At 40.9% G+C, this 24,017-nt stretch overlaps 2 protein-coding genes across 5 annotated transcripts in view; both read left to right on the forward strand.

Annotated features, from left to right (window-relative positions):
* Positions 1-24,017, forward strand: part of rpl38 (ribosomal protein L38) — a 474,590-nt gene that overhangs the window by 424,464 nt on the left and 26,109 nt on the right. The gene's annotated exons all lie outside the window — the stretch shown is intronic.
* Positions 1-24,017, forward strand: part of abca5 (ATP-binding cassette, sub-family A (ABC1), member 5) — a 132,074-nt gene that overhangs the window by 10,733 nt on the left and 97,324 nt on the right. For all 4 annotated transcript variants that reach the window (XM_048611021.1, XM_020530313.2, XM_048611019.1 and 1 more), the window contains exons 3-6: positions 6,207-6,380; positions 11,392-11,507; positions 14,535-14,761; positions 17,113-17,254. In XM_048611021.1, the coding sequence (XP_048466978.1) occupies positions 6,207-6,380; positions 11,392-11,507; positions 14,535-14,761; positions 17,113-17,254 (659 nt within the window). The remainder of the gene's footprint in view (positions 1-6,206; positions 6,381-11,391; positions 11,508-14,534; positions 14,762-17,112; positions 17,255-24,017) is intronic.

Below are 24,017 nucleotides of genomic sequence, written 5' to 3' on the forward strand. Positions count from 1 at the left end.
TATTAGATCGTTAAATATTGTAGGTATATTAATATTCCTGAATTACATTTCATGTTGTATTCCATTTTTCCTCATTTTTCTATTTGTTGCTATTTTAAAAATTCTCCCTTGAAAATGTTCCATACTTCAAATGTTTTGTAGTACTTAAAAATGTTTTAAGTATCTTGTTGCCAATTATCAAAAAAAATGGTTTCAAAGGCTGCCTTTCAGCCACTGGATTATTGGAATATTGAAATTTGACCTGTTTATCTTATCAGATGGCATGTTAGCTTGAGGGACTGAATGGCCTATTCCTGCTCTCAATTTGTATGTTCATATATTACTGGAGCAACTGACTAAATCTCCACTGCTGAATTTTCCCCTCCCTTGGGGTGACATGAGAAATGGTAAAAAGAGAGAAATACTTAGGTGGTTTGGCCCTTGTGAGAAACTCACCCCTTCTTGCCCCTTTATGAATTAAAGTCTTGATGAAAGGTTCCACTGGGGACTTTCTTGATTTATCACCAGTCACCGCCCTTAAGTCGTCAATTAATGATCACTTAATAGCCTCAACTCACCATGACCCCAATTTCCATGACATCAAAAAGGTGGCCAATTTCCCAACTGTGAAATGACGGCAATCTGTCGGTCAGGTTAGTGGGGAAGATGGGCTCCAGTACCCCAATTTGGGAGTACTCAGACATTCTTGGAGTGTTGGGGGGCAAGGTGATAGCCACCGATAGCCACCCCTTTCCTCAGACCCTGCCTCCCTGTGACCCCCACCCTGAAACAGGGATATAAAAATCATTTACCATCTCGTTACTGGATTGCCTGTGATAAAATATTATGTCTGTATTCATTTTTTTTGTATTGAGCAAGTCAGCAATCTATGATTGGTAACATTTATAGACAGACTTTTACAAAAGATGCAAGTTGGCAACATTAAGATTTGCCTTGGAATAAGGGAAGGATCTGTTGCTAGGTTTTCAGTAGGTTACACAGGACAGATCACACAGGTCACTGAATCGGAGTTCAAAGAAGACAGGTAATGAATGATACTGTCAGTTATTTGGAGACAGAAACTTCATGTTAGGATACTGCTGATACCTGTACTGTTCAACTATACAGGTTTTGTGTAGCGAGCGTTCAGTAAAGTGCTGAGAGGTGCGAGTGCTCAGAAGAAGCCATGTGCAACTAATAGCTCAGAACAGTGAGTGTGGGGATTGAGAAGTCCCTAAGCAATATTTTCTGGATGCAACTGATCAGAGCTCAGAAAAATCTAGGAGTAGTACTGGCTTGGCTAAGTTTAATGTTTGTGAAAGTGTGGATTTGTGCCTTGGCGGCATACAGTTTTCAGGATCCGGGGAGCACAGACCTAGGTAAGGATGGTGATTGACCATAACTGGAGCAGTCATCGAGGCAGTCCATTATGGAGTGGTTCTTGAGAACAAGGCTGAAGGCCAGATGGTCAAAAGTGAAGAATTGTGATCCCTTGTAGAGTTTAATGAGACTTTATGGTCTACAGTGTCATTACTTTAAGGGGAGAGTTGCCGAGAAATATGTGGGATCTGTCATGATTGCATTTGCTGTTTCATGCACTCTGTGGGATTTTCAATCACAGTCAATTATCCAAATTTGCCACATGTTTATCTCGAGCATTAGAAACACTGCCTGACATTGTAGAGTAAAGTTTATTAATGTTTGTTCCAAATTGTGACATCTTGCAGCTTTATTCTCTTATTAAGTCTGCTGATCTCACACTTCCTCTATTTTAAAACTAAAAATTGCTGGTCCCTAGCCAGATTGTAACATCAATGCTGCTGCCTGATCCAGGATGGCAGTCTTTAAACCGATCTCTGATTAGTCACCTAGGATGCCAATGTCAAGGTCTGCAATAGCCTTGAAACTCACCCATGCACCTCTGCCAGTACTTAAGTGCTGATTGGTGTGTGATTGGGTAATTTATCTTAGCAGTGGAGTGGCTTCTTAGTCATCACATAACACACCCATCCCCAGACTTGCTGAAAATGGGAAAATTATGGCCAGTACTTTTGCTGACCTCTGTGGGATACAAATGCAAAATTGATTACTTTGTTTTTTGCAGCTAACTGCATTATCAAGGCAAGTAATGTTATTGTGCTATTGTAATGATTAAAAAGTGACAAAGTTGGCTTTCCAATGTATCCAAATTACATTTTTCAACTTAGTTCCTAAGATGGGTCTCTAAATCTCTATTTTACCATCTTTTAAAGTGGGTAGGCCTAGATTGTATTTAAACTATGCAGTTATTATCAAGTTGATTTGCTTTTGTTTTATTCAATCATGGGATATTCAGTTAGGGATAGAATAAAATCCCTACAGTGTGGAAACAGGCCCTTTGGCCCAACAAGTCTACACCAACCCTCAGAGGGTCCCACCCAGACCCATCCCCCTATAACCCACAGAACCTACATATCCCTGAACACTATGGGCAATTTAACATGGCCAATCCACCTAGCCAGCACATATTTGGACTGTGGGAGGAAACTGGAGCACCTGGAGGAAACCCACCCAGACACGGGGAGAATGTGCAAACTCCACACAGACAGTTACCTGAGGGTGGAATCGAACCCAGGTCCCTGGCGCTGTGAGGCAGCAGTGCTAACCACTGAACCACTGTGCCGCCCCATTACAGCATTTATTACCCAGCCCTTGAGAAAGTGGTGGTGGGCTGCCCTGTTGAATCATGGAAAGAGTAGGTTCACCACACTGGTGTTAAAAAAGGAATTTCAGGATTTGCACCTAACAACAGTGAAGGGACTGTGATATAGTTCCAAGTCGACATGGTGGTTTGGAGGACAGCTTGAGGTAGATGACGTAATAATGCATCTGATGCCCTTGTTTTTTGAGGTGGAGGTCACAAGTTTGGAAGAGGTTTTTAATTCATTCACAAGATGTGGGCATCGCTGGCCAGGCCAGCATTTATTGCTCATCCCTAATTCCCCAGGGAGCAGTTAGAGTCCACCACATTGCTGTAGGTCTGGAATCCCATAGTAACTCCTGGGACCAGTTAAGGATGGCAGTTTCCTTCTCTAAAGGGCATTAGTGAACCAGATGGGTTTTTCTGACAATTGACGTGGATTCATGGTCATTACTAGACTCTTAATTCCAAACTTTGTTTGGCACAAATTCATGGCGCAATTTGGTCCCCAGAACATTATCTGAGTCTCTAGATTAACAGTCCAGCGACAAAATCACTAAGTCATCACTTCCCCTTAAAAAGAGCTTTGATGAATTCCTGCAGTACATCTTGTGGATGGAATACACTATTGTCACTGCATGTTGGTGGCAGAGAGAGTGAATGTTGAAGGTGTGAATGGAGTGCCAATCATGCAGGCTGCTTTGTCCTGGAAAATATTGAGTTTCTTGAGCATTATTGGATCTGCAGTCATCCATGCACGTGGAGAGTATTCTACCACACTCCTGAATTGTGCCCTGTAAATGGTGGACAGGCTTTGGGTGAAAGGAGGTGAGTTTTCTCTGACCTGCCTTTCTAACTATATTATTTATATGACTGGTTCAGTTGATGTCTTGTCAGTGGTAGCCCATAGGATGTTGTTAGTGTTGATTCAATATTAATAATGCAGTTGAATGTCAAGAGGTGATGGTTAGATTCTCTCTTGTTGGAGATGGTTATTGCCTTGCATCTGTGTGCTATGAATGTTACTTACTACTTAACTGCCCAAGCTTGGATGCTGTCTAGGTCTTATTGCATAAGGACATAGTCTGTTTCAATATCTGCGGTGTCATAAATGTTGCTGAACACTGTACAGTCATCAATGAAAAGCCCCTCTTCAATCATAAGATCAGAAGGAAAGTCTTTGATGAAGCAGCTGAAGTTTGTTGGGCTTGGTACACTGCCCCATTGAACTCCTGCAGATATGTCCTGAGATGAGATGATTGGTCTCCAACAAACACAACAATTCCTTTTGTGGTAGGCATGACTTCAACCAGTGAAGAGTTTTCCCCGATTCCCATTTATTCTTCAGTTTTCAATGATGCAGCAGTTTTCAAGAGCCACTTGATGGCAATATGAATGACTCCTTCCATCACTTTGCTAATGATTGAGAGTTGACTAACGAATTACCAATTGGCTTGGTTGGATTTGTCCTGCAATTTGTGGGGACAGGACTGATTTGGGCTGTTTTCCACATTGCTGGGTTGATGGCAGTGTACTTGTACATCTTGGTTAAGAACCTTGCTAGTTGTGGAGCAGAACTCTTCAGTACAAGGGCCAGAATGTGTCAGACCCATAGCCTTTGCAATGTTCGCTGTTTCTTGATATCCTGTGGAGTAAACAAATTCGGCTAAAGACTGGCAGGAGGCAGCGGAAATGAATTATCGTGGCCAAAGACTCCGTAGCAGTTTGATACAACTCATTGGCTTGCTTGGCCATTTCAGAGTACAATTAAGAGTGAGCTATGGGTCTGAAGCTGCATATACGCTAAATCAGTTGGGAATAGCAAATAAGTGAACCAGTTGGGTTTTTACATTAATCAACACTGGTTTCATAAAGCTAACTTGTTAATTACAGATTTATTAATTGAATATAACTCCAACAGGCACCGTGGTGCAATATAAAACTATGAGGATTAGCCTAGACCTCTGATTATTTGTCCAGTGACTTCCACTAATCCACCCCTTCCTGTAATGCAATCAATAGTGAAGCCAGCATATTGATATTTTGGTTTAATGTATTGAGGGCCATGATATTGGGGTGGTTTAACATTTTTAAAGAAAGAGGCAAGCAGAATTGATCCAAGTAGTGTGTTAGACCTATGTTCTCATCAACTCAGTTGTTTACATCAGAAAAGAAGGCTATTTGGCCTATCATGTCTGTACCAGCCAATAAAGATCTGATTACACTCATTCCATTTTGCCACTTTTGTCCAATAACCCTGGAGGCTATGGAAACAAAATGAATATCTAAATGTTACGAGAATTTCTGACTTGACCACCCTTTCAAATAGTGACTTACAGACTCTCAACAGCCTCTGAGTCAAAAATACATTGTCTTGAACTTTCCTCTTGGCCTTCTATCTTTTAACTTAAATCTGTGCATCCTCGTTATTGACTCCTCTACTAATGGAACAAGTGTCTTACTATCCACTCTATCTATATGCCTTATGATCATATACACCTCTATCAGGTCCCCTCTCAACCTTTGTTGCTTCAAGGAAAACAACGCCATCCTCAACTCTATCGTATCCAATCTTTCCTCATAGCTCAGACTGTCCAGCCCAGGCAGCATCCTGGTAGATCTCCCCTGTACTCTCTCTCTCTCGTGCAATAACATCTTTCCTATAATATGGTGACCAGAACTTTAGTTGTGGCTTAACCAGCACTTTATACAGTTTCAGCATATGCTCCTTCTTCTTTATTCTGTGCTAATACAGACAAGTATCCCATATGCCTTCCTAACCAACTTGTCTGCTTGCCCAAGTAACTTCAGCAATCTGTGGATATGGATGCCCAGGTCCTTATGATCTTCAGTACTTTTCAGGATCCTACCATTCATAGTGCAATCCCTTGCCTTCTTAGCTCTCCACAAGTGCATTACCTCACTCTTTTCTTTGTTAAATTCCATTTGGTACTGCTTGGCCTAGCTGACCAATCCATTGATATCCTCCTGCAGTTTTGCAGTTATCCTTCTTAGTATTTACCAATTTTCACGTCATCCATGAACTGCTTGATCTTGCCCCCACATTTATTTCCAAGTCATTGACATTCACAACCAACAGAAAGGGCCCTGCACTGAGCTCTGTGTAACACTACTGCAGGCTTCCAGTCCACAGAAACAGCCCTCTACCAACTCTATCAGCTTCCTGTCTCTCAGCCAATTTTAGATTCAACATTTGCCTTAGATCCCACAGGCTCTTAACTTTCTTGACCAGTCCATCATGAGAGATTTGCTTTAAAAGCCATACTAAGGTCCTTGCAGACCACATATTCTGTTCTTTGCTTTCCATTATAATCACAACGTGAATAGATTGATGCTTGAAGTTCTTTTTAAGACTAGCAGTCACGGCAGGTGAGATTTTGTTGGAACTATCCTGGAAAGAACATAGAAGCTATTTTGTCATCAAAAGATTCTTTAATGAGGAAGTCATGTTAAAAAGCGTTGCAGAGCTGAATTTTTACAGTAATAATAGTAATGACGTACACTTGATAAATTCTTCTCACTACAGAAATGGTTCCTTACGGATTCAGAGATGAAGAAGCAATGGAACAAGCTTGCTGTTCACATGCCTCTAGACCATTGGTGGGAGTTTCGTTCATCAATTCATTGTCATATCAACTTCGGTTTCCCTATAATAAAGTTCCACGTACCAATGAAAGGATTGACTTCATCGATGAGAAAGGTGACATGGTTTAAAATGCCATTTTTTCCCATTTCCCTACCTCCCTTTCCTCTTGTAGACTCTTCTAGTATCTCTTTGACAAAGATTTTAATCATCCCTCCTAATATCTTTAACTCAATTTTTGACATCTGCGCTTCTACATTACAAGGCATGTAAAAGTCACAAAGCCATGTAAATATAACAGGAACAAAAACAGAAGTTGCTGGAAAAGTTCAGCAGGTCTGGCAGCATTTGTGAAGAAAAAAATCAGAGTGAACGTTTTGGGTCCGGCTAATGTTCCTCAGAACCGGAAACATTAACTCTGATTTTTTTCTTCACACATGCTGCTAGACCTGCTGAGCTTTTCCAGCAACTTCTGTTTTTGTTCCTGACTTACAGCATCCGCAGTTCTTTTGGTTTTTATTTACCATATAAATACAAGTAGCTGTCAAAAGAGGGAAATATTATGAAGGATCCATTTACTTCCTTTACAGTTGATCCTGGCAAAGAATCTTGCATGTTAACATTATCCAGGGCAAGGGTTGAAGTAATTTGTCCTAAGCTGGGAAAATGTAATAAAATCAAGAAAGGAAAATTACCGTTGAGAGTTAAATAAAAACAAAGAACTGCGGATGCTGTAAATCAGGAACAAAAACAAAATTGCTGGAAAAGTTCAGCGGCTCTGGCAGCATCCGTGAAAGAAAAAACAGAGTTAACGTTTCAGGTCCGGTGACCCTTCCTCAGAACTGATGGCTGGGAAAATGTCAGTTTATATGCAGAAAATGGGGAGGTGCGTGGGGTAGGGAGTAAACGATAGGATAGAGCCCAAAGAGAGAGAAAGACAGTTGGACAGATGAAGGAGTTACTAATGATCAAGATGGGAGGGTGAGTAGTTGTTAATGGGGACTGTTAGTGACTAACAACAGGTGGTGTGTAATGGCAGGCTACATGATAACAAGGCCTGGTGCAGTGTTCCAGCGAAGCCCAACTCAAGCTGGAGGAACAACACCTCATTTTCAGCTTGGGGACCCTACAGCCCTCCGGACTCAATATTAGTTCAATAATTTTAGGGCCTAAACTCGCCCATGTCCCAGCCCCCTACCCCACACACCAGGCCTTGTTATCATGTAGCCTGCCATTACACACCACCTGTTGTTAGTCACTAACAGTCCCCATTAACAACTACTCACCCTCCCATCCTGATCGTTAGCAACTCCTTCGTCTGTCCAACTGTCTTTCTCTCTCTTTGGGTTCTATCCTATCGTTTACTCCCTATCCCACCCACCTCCCTATTTTCTGCACAGAAACTGACATTTTCCCAGCCATCAATTCTGAGGAAAGGTAACTGGACCCGAAACGTTAACTCTGTTTTTTCCTTCACAGATGCCAGACCTGTTGAACTTTTCCAGCAACTTTGTTTTTGTACCATTGAGAGTTACTTGATTGTGTTTGACAGTGGGCAGGTCATCGGTCGTGTTCTTGACTGAGGTGTATTCAGACTGCTGTGAATTAAGTGCATATCAGCTGATAATTGCTAAAGAACCTTAACTGATGAGACTGACCCTGAATTCAGGAACTGTGGTTGGGATCCAATTTAGATGTGGTGCTCTGAGGGTGTTATGGCATTGAAATATAGTTCATGTTCTTTATACCTTGAGATCTGTTAGATAAGCACTGGCTGCAACTGTGGTCCAATTCTGGAAAAGATGGAAAGAGCAAATTTAATGGAGTTATGTCCATTTTATTCCTTCAGGTTTATGATGTAACCCTTTACCTTGGATGTCATGTGGGCTAGCTTTTCGCTTTACCTTATTTCTTGTCATTAGCATTCTATCATTTGTCTTGTTTTCTCATTTTGGCTTCACAGATGACAACTGTTATATTCACATTGAAATGAATTTATTTCAGTAAAAGTATATGTTAAAAATTGCAAATATGGATATGACAATAGTATGACTGTTCTAGTGCTTTGACTGGTCGCAGGGTTTAAATATACATTGTAGTTGCTACTTTTACTATGCTTTCTGAAAGGGTCAGTTGTTTCTTGCATATCTTGGATCTAACTAAGCTGTTGAAGCACATTGAGAAGAGGGCTAATTTTGATGATGGAAATCAAATGCTTTCCACAGGTGGAGGATGATGATGGTGTCGCATGTTTAAATTCAGAATAATACCTATAAGTAACTGGATTTGCAGCTGCATCATCACATGCAAAGTCATGAGCAGGGATGATTTTCCGCAGAAATCTGCCTGGCATCCACTTTCTACATCCGTCTTCGAAATCTACATGCATTTTGTGTTCGTGAGACCATAAGATATAGCAGCAGAATCAGGCAGTTCAGCCCATTGATTCTGCTTCACCATTCGTTCATAGCTGATATGTTTCTGAACCTCATTCTCCTGCCTTCTCCCTGTAGCCCTTAATTCCCTTATTAATCACGGACCTATCTATCTCTCTCTAAAGACACTCAAAGACTTGGCTTGCACGCAATGAGTTCCACAGATTCACCAACCTCTAGTTGAAGAAATTACTCCTCATCTCAGTTTTAAACTTTCTCTTCATTCTGAGGCTGCCCTTGGGACCTAGTCTCTCCTACTAGTGGAAACGTCTTCTCCATATCCACTATATCCGGTCCTCCAGTGACATCCCCTGTCATCCCCCTAAACTCCATCGAGTACAGACCTAGAGTCCTCATTCGCTCCTCATATGACAAGCCCTTCATTCCCAGGACCATTCTTGTAAACTTCCTGTGGACACCCTCCAACACCAGCACATTCTTCCTCAGATGTGAGGCCCAAAACTGCTGACACAATTTCTAACGCGATCTGACCCAGAGCCTTATACAGCCTCAGCAACATATCCTTGCTCTCGTATTCTAGTCCTATCGAAATGAATGCTAAAATTGCATTTGCCTTCCTAATTGCAACTGAACCTGTGTGTTAACTTTAAGAGAATCCTGAACTAGGAGTCCTAAGTTTCTTTGTGCTTCAGATTTCAGATAACATAAATAGTTGTTGTCCCAACACTGACCTCTGTGGAACTGCACTAGTCAGCTGGCATTCTGAAATAGACCCCTTTATCCCCACTCTCTGTCTTCGACCAGACAGCCATTCCTCTATTCACATTAGTAACTTACCCCTAACACTATGGGCTCTTATCTTATTTAAAAGCCTCCTGCGTGACACCTTGTCAAAGGCCAATTGGAAATTCAAATAGATCACATCCACTGGCTCTCCTTTGACAAACTAGCTTGTTACCACCTCAAAGAATTCTAATAGGTTTGTTAGGCATGACGTCCCCTTGACGAAGCATACTGACTGAGCCCAATCTACCATGCACTTCCAAGAACTCCACAATCCCATCTGTAATAATGGACTCTAAAATCTTAACCAACAACTTAATTTGGGCCTCCCTCCCTCCCTCCCTCCTTATACAGGGGAATTATTTTAGCTATTTTCCAGTCCTCTGTAATCCTTCTAACTCCAGTGATTCCTGAAAGATCACCACCTCTATAATCTCCTTAGCTATGTCTTCAGAATCCTGAAGTTTTGTCTATCTGGTCCAGGTGATTTATCCACCTGCAGACCCTTCAACTTTCCAGCACCTCCTTAGTGATAGCCGCTAGACTCACCTCTGTCCCCTGACTCTCTTGAAATTCTGGTATGCTACTGGTGTCTTCCACCATGAAGAATGCTGCAAAGTAACTGTTCAGTTCCTCTGCCAATTATTTGTTCACCATTACCTTTTATGTATATAAAGAAAGTCTTGCAATCTTCTCTTGTATTACTAGCTAGCTTCACTCATATTTCATCTTCCCTCCCTTAATGCTTCTTAGTTATCTTCTGCTAGTTTTTAAAGGCTTCCCAATCCTCTGGCTTCCCACTAATCTTCACCACATCATATGCATTTTCTTTTGTTTTTATGCTACCCAGGCTTCCTTTGTTAGCTATGGTTGGCTTGTCCTCCCCTTGGTATGATTCTTCTTTCATGGGATTTTTTTTGCTGTGCTTCCTGAATTACCCCAGAAACTCCTGACATTGGTGCTCCGCTATCTTCCAATCAACTCTAGTCAGCTCCTCCCTCAAGTCTTTGTCGTTACCTTTACTTAATTGTAATACTGAATCCAGCTTCTCTGTCTCAAACTGTAGGGTGAATTCTATCATTTATGGTCACTGCCCTGTAGGGAGTCCTTCACCTTTAGGCTCCCTCATCAAGTCTGCATCATTACGCATTAGGCTAAATCCAGAATAGCCTGTTCCCTAGTGGGTTGTACAAACGCTGCTCCAAAAATCCATCTTGGCTGTGCCTGAAGTTGGATTGCTGACCTTTTCAGTACTCCCTGTCCTATTATTTGTTCTGGAAACTTTAATAACCTCTCCGGAGTCCACCCAGACTTTAACGAGTTTAAAGTCCTTGTGTCCATCTTATTTCATCTTTCCACTAGGATCCTGGTCCCAAATTGGTTCAGGTGGCGTCCATCTCAGTTGTACAGTTCCTTCCTGTCCCAATGCACCTGCCTGTGTCTCACTAAATGGAACCCCTCTTTTCTGCACCATTCTTTAGCTGTGTTTCTGAATTAGTAGTCTAGAGATACAACCACTAGGCCATCGCCTCCCCTGTAACTTAACAAAGGGCTACCAATTTATGCTTGAGTTTGATGGTTAAAAATTTCTGGTTGTCCAGTTTAACATTTTTATCTGTTAACTACATTTAGATTTCTAAGTGTCCTTATTTACATGTGTCCATAAAATACTCATATTTGTGTAAAATGTAATTACTTTTGCTAGTGTAAATTCTTCAGTTATATTTCCCTTTTAATGGTTTAAACTTGAGATTTAGAATTGGGCACCAAATATAAACTCAAAAGAACTGCTGTTGCTGTTCATGGTGGTACACACATATATATATAAAAACTTCTTTTTAATTTAGAAAACAGTGATACAAAAAAATAAATATTTCGTGTAATTTTGATAAAATGAAAATATTGTTACTTCATATTAAAAAGAACATCTTCAATTAAATTTATCCCAGCAAGTTGCCGTTTGGATTCTGCCTCCTTAAGTCAACTGAAGGACTGTCCTGGTGCATTGTACCTATTATCAGGATTTGCAACAATACAAAAACATATTGATGTTGCAATCATTAAGGTTAGTCTAAAGTAAATGAGTTGAGTCAAAAGGTTGCATAAGATGAAAATTCTAGTGTCTGATAGACTGCAGAAAACTGTTGCTTTGGAAATTTATTTTTATCTTATGGAGAGAAATGTTATTTCTTAATTCCATGCTGATTGGTCACAGAACTGAAACCAACATCCTTCTATTACACTTGGATGTAATGTATGCTATTATACATAACATATAATGTACCTAAGAGAAATTACAATAGGCTAATACTGAAACCCAAACCACTGATTAAATATTACATATTACATTTGAAACCTTCATATGGCAGACTTTATACAGATTTGTTTCATAAACTGCCACTCATTTTAAGAAAAATTAACATAAACAAGTGAATTTTAAAACTAAATCAGAGCAACAGAAATAACACAGTGTGGAGTTGGAGGAACACAGCAGGCCAGGCAGCATCAGAGGAGCAGGAAAGTTGACATTTCGGGTTGGGATTCTTCTTCAGAAATGGGGGAGGGTTAAGGGAGCTCAGAAATAAATAGAGAGAGGACAGGGAGGGGCTGGGGAAGGTAGGTGGAATGGTGATCGGTGAGTGCAGGTAGGGAGTGGTGGGGATTGGTCAGTGAGGTGGGAAGAGTGGATAGGTGGGAGAGAAGATGGACAGGTTGTGTCAGGTCAAGGAGGCGGGGATGAGAGGGAGGGTTGGTCATGGGATGAGGCCAAGGGTGGGGAGGTTTTGAAAGTGGTAAAATCTACACTTAGGCCATTGGGCTGTAGGCTCCCGAGGTGGAATATGAGGTGCTGTTCCTCCAGTTTTTGGGTGGTGTCATTGTGACACTGGAGAAGGCCCAGGATGGACATGTCAGCCAGGGAGTGGGAAGGGGATTTGAAATGATTCGCAACCGGAAGGTGGTGTTGTTTATCACGAACAGAGCCTACACTATACAGAGCCCAGAACAGTGCTCTACAAAGTGGTCTCCAAGACTCTGCTTGGTCTCACCGATGTAGAGGAGGCCACATCGGGAGCAGTGGATGCAGTAGACCTTGATGGATGTGCAGTTGAACCTCTGTCTGATGTGAAAGGTTTGTTTGGTGCCTTGAATGGAGGTGACGGGGGAGGTGTAGGGACAGGTGTAGCACTTCCTGCGGTTGCAGGGAAAGGTACTGGGGTTGGTGGGGAGTGTGGAGCAGATGAGTAAGTTGCGGAGAGAACGGTCCCTACAAAAGGCAGATAGGGGTGGGGAGGGAAATATATCTTTAGTTGTGGGGTTGGATTGCAGGTGGTGGAAGTGGCAGAGAATGATACATTTGATACGGAGGACAAGGGGGATTCTGTCTTTTTCTTTGGGGGGGAGGGGATGTGAGGGCAGAGGTGCGGGAAACACGAGATGTGGTCGAGAGCATTTTCGACTACCGAAGCAGGGAAGTTGCATTCCTTGAAATAGGAGGACATCTGGGATGTTCAGGAGTGGAACGCCCAATCATGGGAGCAGATGTGCCGGAGGCGGAGGAATTAGGAGTCGGTGTCAGAGAAACAGAAATTACTTTTTCAACAAAAACAGAAATTCCAGGAGAAATTCAGCAGGTCTGGCAGCATCCATGGGAAGAAAGCAGAGTTAACATTTCAATTCCAGTGACTCTTCATCAGAACTGAGTTCATCACCTAATTTTGATTTGATTGATTTATTATTGTCACATGTACTGAGATATGGTGAAAAGTATTGTTTTCCGTACTATCCAGGCAAACCATACCTTACATAAGTACATCAGGGTAATAAAACAGAATGCAGAATATTTTTAAACTTGTTTGTATTTCTGGAAAATTATCTAAGAATTCCACACTTTTAACTTAGTGTAAAGGACCCAAGGTTTTTTGCAGGAGCATTTTGAACAAAATTTATCAGCGTTACATAATATTTACATAATATTAAGCCAGATTACCAAAAACTTGGTCAAAGATGTAGGTTTTGGGAAAGTTGACAAGGGAATAGAGGTAAGAAAGCAGAAAGCTTGCGAGAGTGAATTCCATAACGTAACATCATGGAGGTTCAAAGTTCCTTCACAGATGCTGCCAGACCTGCTGACCTTTTCCAGAAACTTTGTTTTTGTTCCAGGTTCAAGGTGTGGTTGGTAATGATAGAACAATTAAATTCTTGGCACTTCATAGGTTGGAATTGGAGAATGAAGAATAGGCCTCAAATATCTCCTGATATTTTTCAGAGATCTCGGACATCTCATTAAGACTCCTGGCAGTTACAGAGTTACAATGCCAAGGCCATGGAAGAGCTTGGAAATAAGGAATGAGAATTTTTGAAATTGATTTGTTGCTTGACCTGGAGTCAATGTAGTTCAGAGAGCACCAGGTTGTTAGGTAACTTGGTATGGGTTAGAATATGAATAGTAAGAGTTTTGTGTGATTTCAAGTTTATGTAGGATAAGAAAGGAGGCTAATCAGGAGTGTGTTGGAACAGTCAGGTTTAGAGGTAATGATGTAACGAAGAGAGTTTCAGCAGCAGATGATTTCTCTCCATAGATGCTGCCAGACCTGCTGAGTTTTTCTAGTAATTTCTGTTTTGTTTCTGATTTCCAGTGTTGGTAGTTCTTTTGGTTTTTTAAATACATTATACTCCCACTTTTAAAACTTTTGTTTTCAATTAGTCATGAAAATGTAGCACAATGTTGTGCTAATGAGGGCATTTGTATTAATTTGGTCTTCATTAAGTTGTGTTTAATAGACAGGCGAAGCTTAACTAAATTGCAGTTCACACATAATTCTGTAGTCTTTCATAGGTTATGTAGCCTATTGGTCATTATTGTTAATTGTGCTGTGCAGCTGAGCTAAAAGATGGACCAAATTTGTCTGTGGTCTGAATTTATTATTTTTTCCGAACATTGGAAAAAAATATAGTGCTGTAAAACATTTGTAAAATTCTAATTTCCTGAGTTAAAATTGAAATTATTGTAATTGATTTGTACTAATTTTTTGTTAAATATTTCACCTTCTTATTATTACTTATACTTAACAGCTTCCATTTCTGTTTACAGACACAAACCAATTATTCTGTCTGGAAGGATATCATACCTCTACACATACAAATGATGGGCTTACCAAGCCATGTTGGTGCAGATATCTTTTCACATTTTGTCACTTCTCTCTATTTTGTTATTGCTTTTGTGCCCTTTGTCAATTTTCTGCTGATCAATCTTGTAACAGAAAAAAAGGAAGTGAAAGACATGATGAAGGTGATGGGACTTTATGACTCTGCTTTCTGGTGAGCCAAAAAGAGTGCATTACCTTGTGCATGAGTTAAAATAAGTATTATTCAAATTTTGTTACTGGTTTTCTATGTGGTTAGTTTTGATATGACAGTGCAATGTAACTTTAAAACCACTCTTATAAGAGGAACCACAAATGATAGGAAAGGAAGTGCTCATGCTTGCGTATTTGACATAAATTGTTTAGGCAAGGCAAGTTGCTGAAAGTGAGAATGTTAACATCACAGCAAGGGAAACCAGGTCTTTGGAACCTGAATCAACAGCTGTGCTGTCTCGTTAACTAGTCGCACTGAAGGATTATAAATTCGACAGCACAATGACAATGAGGAAGTGAAAATTAGAGGGGATGAATTCAATTCCAGCTAAGATAAAGAGAGAAATGAAGAGAAGAGGAAAAAAGACATTGAATGAGGAGAGCTGTAAGTGAAAAAATTGCAAATCATTGAACCATACAGTATAGAAGAGGTAACACAGTATTGAGCTAGAGGAACACACCAACTGCTGTGTTCCTGCAGCTCCACACTGTGTTATCTCTGAATCTAGCATCTGTAGTTCTTAGTATCTCAGAGTATAGAAGAGGTCTTTTGTTCTTTTAGTCTGCACTAACTAAATCTACAGCAGTCCTACTTTGTAGCACTCGTCCCAGAGCCTTGAATGTTATGACATTTCAAGTGCTCATCCAAGTACTTTTAGAGGTTCTGAGGTTTCCTGCCTCAACCATTCTCCTAGACAATGTGTTCCAGATTTCCACCACCTTTAGTGATTTTTTTTTTCCCCCCCCTCAAATCCCACCTAAACCTTATGCCTCCTGATATTGACCCTTCAACTAAAGGGAACAGCTGCTTTCTATTCATCCTCACAACCTTATCTGCCTCAAAAGTTTAAAAAAAAAATTGTTTTAGATTTTACATTTTTAAAACCTCCAAGAATTAAAATTTACATGAATCAGACTCCAAATATGTTTTATTCTTTTGTGGGGTGGCACAGTGACTCAGTAGTTAGCACTGCTGCCTCACAGTGCCAGGGACCTAGGTTCGATTCCACCCTTGGGCAAATGTCTGTGTGGAGTTTGAACATTCTCCTTGTGTCTGCGTGGGGTAGGTGGATTACCCAAGCTAAATTGCCCATGGTGTCTAAACGTACAGGCTAGGTGGATTAGCCATGGGAGTTGAGGGTTACAGAGATAGGATGGGGGTCAGGGTGGGACACTGGTTGGAGGGTCATTGTGGACCCATTGGGCCGAATGGCCTGATTCTGCACTGTAGGAATTCTGTGGGGTTAGGTTTCCATGTCAAACAGGTATTTTGATAATAATTAACACATAGCATGACTTTAAAACGGTGCTTTGACCAAAATGGATCAGACTTAACTTTCTGTAAGTGTTGTAGGTTTAGTTTGTGACTATTGCACAAATGCAACGACTTAATGAGATTCAGTGTATTTCAGTTGTGAAGCAGACAGTGCCTCATTGTTTTTGCGAAACTTTTGGAATTTCATGTTTAGACCCAAATATGCCCATGCCTGAAATTACTGTAATATTAGTACATAAATAACTGGCAATCCTTAATTGTTTTTTGCAAATAGACCGTTAAAAGTTTTGGTAATTGTGATAGAGAGTCTATATAACAAAAAATAACTCCGTTTGCTTTCAGTCCTGAATGATTTTCTATGAACTTAGGCTTCTTTACTTTTGTTATGCTTTGAAAAAGACAAGACATGTAGATTTCTTCACTTGTCAGTACTTTTGTTTGACTGAAAATGGTAGAATCAAAGAGGGAGGCCATTGAGCATTTCATGTCTGCCAATCTTTTGCTCCAGCAATTCAGACTAAGCCTGTGATAACTGAAATCACTGTAGCCCAATATGGCATCTGATTTTCGGAAGCAAGATCGATTTTGTTTTTCTGGGGTTAAAATAAAATTCACTGAGAAGCTTTAATGTCAACTAGAAGTTTTAAGTGTTTTGAGAAAAGTAAGCCTCTGAGTTGATTCTTTTCACAGGCCATATATAATTCAGGAAAGGCTTGTGGGGTAAAGAAAGAAGACGCATCTTGTTGGGGAAATGATGAATGTGGCTCAAACAGCTGCTTAGCCAATACTTTTCTTGTTAAAAAGCTTATATTGTGTGCACAACAAAAACTGATAAATATGAGTTTCTGTAGCTGAATAACTAAAGCTCTATTCTATAGATTGATGAATCATATTGCTCAAATGAGTGTTTTTTATAAGTATCAATAAATAATATACCCTTGAGAACATAGCATGCAAAAAGGTACTTGTTTCTAACAGGTATTCATTATTTTCCTGTTTATATGTTGTTAATGATTGGCTAATCCTTTCATTTTCAGGCTTTCCTGGGGCTTGCTGTACATGGTTTTAATCTTCATTCTATCCTTGCTGATGGCAGTCATTGCCACTCAGACATCTCTGTTTCCAAGAAGCAGTATATTGATCATCTTTCCATTGCTGTTCTTGTTTGGGATTTCTATAGTAAGTCATACTCCAGTTTTAATCAGTGCTGAAATGTAAACATAAATTCAGGATTAAAATCAATGCATTTAGTTCAGTGCATGCCTTAATTTCACTACGACAAGTTGTGTGATATGTTTTTGATGGAGTACTTTTAAATATGACAATGCTCTGTTTTATCATTCACTATGTCAGATTAATGAAACATAGAAGTGTACAAACTAGGTGCAGGAGTAGGCCATTTGACCTTTTGAATCTGCTCTGCCATTTTGATCATACATCTCAATGCCACATGCCCACTTTCTCTCCATTCCGCTTGATGCCTTTAACATCTAAACATGTATATTTTTCTTTCTTGAACATATTCATTGACTTGGCTTCCACAGCCTTCTGTGGTAGACAATTCCACGGGTTCATTACCCTTCTTCCTCATCTCACTCCTAAATGGACTGAGTTCCCTAGTTCTAGGCTCAAAATCAGGGAAAACATCCTCCCTGCGTCTTCTCTGTCCACGTTTCAATCAGATCGCCTTTCATCCTTCTAATTGCTCGTGAATACCGACTCAGTCGAACTGATCTCTCCTCATATGACCGTCCTGCCATCCCCAGTATCCGGCTAGTGAATCTCCTCCGTCCTCTATGGCAAGTATATCCTTTATTAATGAAAGTAAGTTGAAACCAACTTCACATGTTACAGAAACCTGCTTTCCTTTTATGACAAACTGTATTTCAATGTAACAAGGAATTGTTGCAGGAAAGGGGTGTCAGCACAGGTTGGTAGAGCGGTGAAGAAGGCAAACAGGATGCTTGCCTTCATTATCTGGGGCTTAGAATGTAGGAGCAGGAATGTCCTGTTGCAACTTTAGCGAGCGTTAGTTCGTCTACAGATGGAATACTGTGTGCTGTTCTGGCCGCCGTGCTATAGGAAGCATATGATTGTACTGGAGAGGGTACAGAAGATATTCGCCAGTATGTTGCTTGGGATGAAAAGTCTCAGTTATGAGGAGACTGGATAGGTGAGTTTGTTTTCCCTGGAGCAGAGGAGACTGAGGGAGTTCTGATTGGGATATATAAAATTACGAGAAGCATAGATAGGGTAGATTGTGAGAATCTTTTTCCCATGGCAGACTAGTGTTAAGACCAGAGGGCATAAATTTACAGTGAGGAGTAAGTGGTTTGTAGAGGATCTGAGGAAATATTTTTTCACCCAGGGGAACATGCTGCCTGAGATGGTGGTGGACACACTCTTGCAACATTTAAGAAGCATCTGGATGAATAGTTAAAATGCCAGGGTATAGTAGGCTGTGGACCAAGTGCAGGTAAACAGGATTAGTATAGTTTGGTGTTTGTTGGTAGGCATAGACATGGTAGGCTGAAGGGCCTGTTTCTATGCTGTAAAACTCTATAACTGTGATCATAATTTTCCCAGGTTCTGAATAACGCAAATGAGAAAATTGGGGAAGTACAGTGAGAATGAAGAGATGAGATTATCAATATCGCAAGAAAGGTCCAATTTTCTTTTTGAGGTTGTAACAGTGAGATTAGAACCTTGCTAGTGAGAAGATAATGCCATAATTGCATGCATTAACATCTTATTGTCATGTAACTCACTCATTTATACGCAGATTGCTGTTTTCCTAAACACTGTCCTGAAACTAGACACACCTGACTCAATTCCTGACTTGAAAGTCAGTGCGGTTATCTGGCAGCTGCAACTTTCCAGCATCTTCTATGTGCCTTCATCTTGGACAGCATTCCACAACGTCTCAGGGCACATTCCATGTGCAGCAACCACCCACACCCTTTGTTCACACGTTGGCATTGGCAAAGCATCATGGCATATCTCAGACTGACTCGTAATGCAGTTCAGCATTGCAGTGCTGACTCATTTTGCACATACATGGAGGCTCCCAAAATCTCTACTTGCCTTTTAATACATTGCTGCCTCATTCAGAATTTACAGGCTCAGCATAGAGAGAACCAGGCAGCTTGGCACATTTGACTTAAATGATCAGTCAGGTGGATGGACATGTTGGTGTATGGCACTATGCTACATTAATATCACATCTTCAGCATGTGCAGCTATCATACGTGGAAAACATACTACATGTGTGTTAACCTAATTTCCGTGTCTGAAAGTCTAAGAGGAGTAGTCCTTAGTCTATTCAAGGAAGAGTATGGTCAGTGAGAAGGCCTCATTCAGTTAAGTGCATTGCCTAGTCTCAATCTAGCGCTTTTGTCAGTCAGCTGTTTGGTGAGATCATTGTCCAGGGATCAGCATCTGTATTGGGGATTAAGCCATTGTCCTGCAGGTTGAGTTTAATCAGGCCGACGGGGAGTTGCACAGAGATTAGTAAGGGGTCTGGTCTGCCATCAGTTGTGGCTGTCTTCCAAAGTTGGTTGGTGAGTGAGCCACATTCATTGCTGAGGGTTTGTGCACTAAACGTCAAGAAGAGTTTGTCAGGGGTGCGTGCTATGTTGAGCAAGCAAAATATAAGGTTCGGAGGAGATGTGCAGAGATGCCAATCACTGTGAAGGAGGATAACTCTGCATGTAGGGTGGGAGAGGATATATCATGGGAAGGCATTGGGTGCTTCAGGGGCAAGATCATTGACAGTCATCACCATCCTTCAATGGGAGGAATAATGTATCATTATGTTAGGCATTACTAAGTGCTAGGGCAAAGGAATCGAGAGGTATATAGGGGAGATAAACCGTTAAAGAGAAATGTTGAGTGGAGCATAGGAACGCTTAAACCTGATGGAGCTGATAGGGACTGCAGTGCAGAAAGAAAGATGAAGGTGGGGGTGCATCTAGAATAACTGGGGGAGCACACTATTTAGTTTCTCACCACAATACATAAAGCCTCCATCTCCATCCAGTTCTCAACTGTGCAATGAAAATCATAAATGGGTGCCAGCATGTGTATGTGGAACAAGCTTTTTTGTCTGTGAGAGCAGGTTCCACTTAAGTGCAATGTGAGTCTCTTCAAGGGCCAATTGCATTAATCAGGCATTCACCAATTCCAGACTAGAGAAATCTGCAATCACAAATTCTGCATGTGTATATTATCCAGGGATCAACTATGTAGATTACATATCCTGATCACCAGTCCCAGTCATGCCATTGATCATTACAAATTAACCCTACCAATCTCTGTGAAACAGAAGTGATTCCTTTAAAGTACCACTTGCAGTTAACATTTTCCAAACAGAGTCGAAGATCATAAGCTGCACAAGGGCAGAGCTGCTTTCTTCTTGCATTGAACTGTAAATATTTCACAACATGTTTTAATATGCAATGCTGCCTTTATTGGGTAATGTAGGAGGTTGGTCAGAAAAGATTTCAGTAGTTCCACCACACTTATGATCTCTTACTGTATTTGCACGACCTGACTTGTGTTGCACACATCTGAATAAGGTCTAAAATAGAAACATTTTTGTTTCTTCTGAGAAAGATCAACTGTGTCGGGGTCTATGTAGAGGCATCCCATGACCTTCCTTGTTGCAGGTCTCTATGTTCCACTTATTGAAAACTACGGTGAACTCTGATTTGTGTGTCCTATGACTGCTGACTGTTCACATTGCTCAAGGGCTGTTTTTTTAATCTCATAATGCCCTTTAAGACTCATTTAAACTATCCACAACAGACCTGGGCACAGCAGGTCGTATCATTTCTGTAGCTGCTGCACAATGAAGGCACAGGGAAATTGAGGAGGAACAAAGGCATTAGCAAACTCCAGTTGCTGCCAAAGAGCCCCAATAGGAAGTTCAATCAGGTGGTTCTGTCAGGATGCAGGGAAGGTACAGGAGGCCCAGAGTTTATTGTCTTCACTGTCATTTCCTCCAAATGAGTGAGATACATTTCTCTAGCAGACTGAGGATGTCCTGGTACACCGTCATAAAACTGTGTCATCTGCTGAAGTGGAACTTGCGAACTAGATTTCCATGGCAGCTACCTGTCTATCATGGAGACAGCCAGTCACATTTCATGCTAGAGCTAGCACAGTACAAATAGTGACAAAAACAGAAATTGCTGGAAAAGCTCAGCAGGTCTGGCAGCATCTGTGAAGAGAAATCAGACTTAATGTTTTGGTTCTGGTGACCCTTCCTCAGAACAGTATAAATAGTGTTGCCAGATTCTTCCAACTTTCGACCCGTTTACCAAGTATTTCTAATATACTTATCTGCAGCTTCTGTGTGTGTGTATTTTTATGAAGTTACTAATTTCTGACACCATGAGTTCTCTCTTGGATGGAGTTGAGCAGGTATCTGGTTTCTGACAGTGCTTTGACTACCAGTAATCTGGGGTGTTTTTTCCTCGTCCTGTGGATATATCTGCTCACTGGAATGGGCTTCTGAGTCTAATCTAGTTAACAATGTAGTCACTAAAGTGAAAGTATCTGAGCTTGTGCAAAGGTCAAGGAGACGGCCTTGCTGCTGCTTCCTCTGAGGGATCAGTGGCTTCTCCATCAATTGTGGAGGAGGAGCAAGTGACCAGAGGGTCTGGTCTCTTATGGGAGAAAGCTGTTTAGATGCCCTGGGTTCCTGCAGGAGATAAGCGAAGGAATGAGTTGCTCAGTAGGGGTAGAAACTTGAGCACTCTAAGAATACATTCACAGTAGTGGTAAGGGGAAGCACTGCAGTATATCCCAATGAATGTTACTTGGTTGCTGGGATATGGAGTCTCAGTATGACCACAGTGAGCGGTCTCTATCCTCTCCTATAAGCTCAAGGATTCTTTCCTTGTTTGAGGTGAGGAGATAAATGTCAGCCATCAGGCCACATGTCCTATCCTTCTTCACCCTATTGTGGACAGATTTCTCCTGCAGAGAGACAAAGAGTCGGACTGAATGGGATGAAGATGGCCTGAAAAGCTGTTAGTGTTGTTATATGTGCAGGAAAGGTGTCCTATCTGAGGGTATAGGTGTAAAGAGGGCAGGAGGATTAGTGATTTGGAAGATGGGGTGGGTGAGAGCCATTGAATAGGACTTGATACCTGAAAAACTGAAAATGGTAGTCCATGAGCCTTGGTTATAAGTGGGTACAGTAGTGGAGTTAGATTGAGCATAAGATATCGGGAGAGAAGATGGTGGCACTTCTTGCAGAGAGCAGAATGTATGCAACATTGCTAGGGATCATGGACACTGCACTGCATTGAGTGGCTATGTTAGACTACACTGATAGGGTTTGGTGCTGTGGTTCTCTCTGGCAATCCTGGGGAAAAGGATGATCCTCCTCTGCAACACTGTCCGTGAGGACCTCCAGGTCTTTATTGGCAAAGTGGGAGCTAACTTCTCTTTTTCAGACATCTCCTTTGGAATTGCACCAACAACACACTGTGAAGGCTTGTTTTTGCCTTGCAACATTTGAAATGATGTGTAGCCTGGGTGAATGACGATGGGCTCAGCAAGCTGTTCTGCCACTGCTGAAACCCTCTCTGCGATTCCCCAAAATTGATATGTAGACATGTATGAGAAAATACAGCTCACAGAACTTGATATCCTATGTGTTGTACATTAATTAAATTGTGATACAATTGTTGTGTACAGTGTGTGGCTGATAATTATAAAATGGTGTATACAGATTACTCTTTAATTGCTTACTGTACTGGAAAGTCACTAGTTCTTGTGTTTTATGGATACTGGATACAAAAGGGAACCAGTTTCATTTGGTACTATTCTCAGCTATGAAAATGTCACTATTATTTTTCATGTCTTAATCCATCTAGATTTGCTCAATTGGTTTGTATTGAAAACCAATGAGCAATTTTCACTTTGTATATCCTCTTAACTAAAACATTGCTGCATCCAATTTTGGAAGAGAAAATTTTCATTTGATTTTCGATACTATGCTTCTATGTTTCACATGCAACACAAGAATGATTCCATTTTGGTCCACCGTGCCTATGCCAGCTGAATTTAACTGATAACCCTACAACATTATCCTCTTAGCTATTGTGTGTTTCTTTGATTTTGAGTGCATCTGTTTTCACCTTTCTGTATCCATCCTTTGTCATCCAAAATTCTGTGACCTCAATTATGCAGAGTTCAATTCTGCTTTAAACTGTGTCTTTGCCAAGCTCCAGTGATTCCTTTGCACAAAGTGAATTAGCTTCATTGGATTCACGCTCATTCTCAAATTTCTCCAAGGCCTAACCCAACTTTATCTAAAATTTATGCATAAATCTTAGTCTGCACCTTTTAGTGTTACAATCATGAACTACTGTCTCTTGTTTTGACAACTGGTCCTCTACCCTTTACCTTCCTGCTTTTGTAGCTAGTTCCCAAAACCACATCTACACTGATAGTTTTTCTCCACTTCAAAAGTCTGTCTACCAAAACTCTCTGCCAGTGGCCAAAGGATAAAATCAGTCGTGTGGATAAGGAATTTGATGCAACTGGAGATGGTGACTTTGATTTTCCCAATGCTTAACTGAAAGAAATCACAGCTCATTCAAGACTAGATACCATACAAGTAGGTGGTCTGTGGACTACATGTGAGGCAAAGAATGTCAGCAAGGGCACAGATCTAAGCCAGAATGGGTCTTGGGGCTTTAATTCCATTAGTCTTTTATTAAATTAACTGTCTCTTCAAGTACTGTTGTTTGTCATCGATCTTACTTCTTTTGTTTTAAGATTCCCAGCAACCACTTTTTTTAAATATAGATGACAAGGTGTAGAGCTGGATGAACACAGCAGGCCAAGCAGCATCAGAGGAGCAGGAAAGCTGACGTTTCGGGTCTGGACCCTTCTTCAGAAAACTTTGGCTTTCCTGCTCCTCTGA

This window comes from Rhincodon typus, chromosome 23, assembly GCF_021869965.1.
Source record: "Rhincodon typus isolate 14 chromosome 23, sRhiTyp1.1, whole genome shotgun sequence".
Classification (NCBI taxonomy): Eukaryota; Metazoa; Chordata; class Chondrichthyes; order Orectolobiformes; family Rhincodontidae; genus Rhincodon; species Rhincodon typus.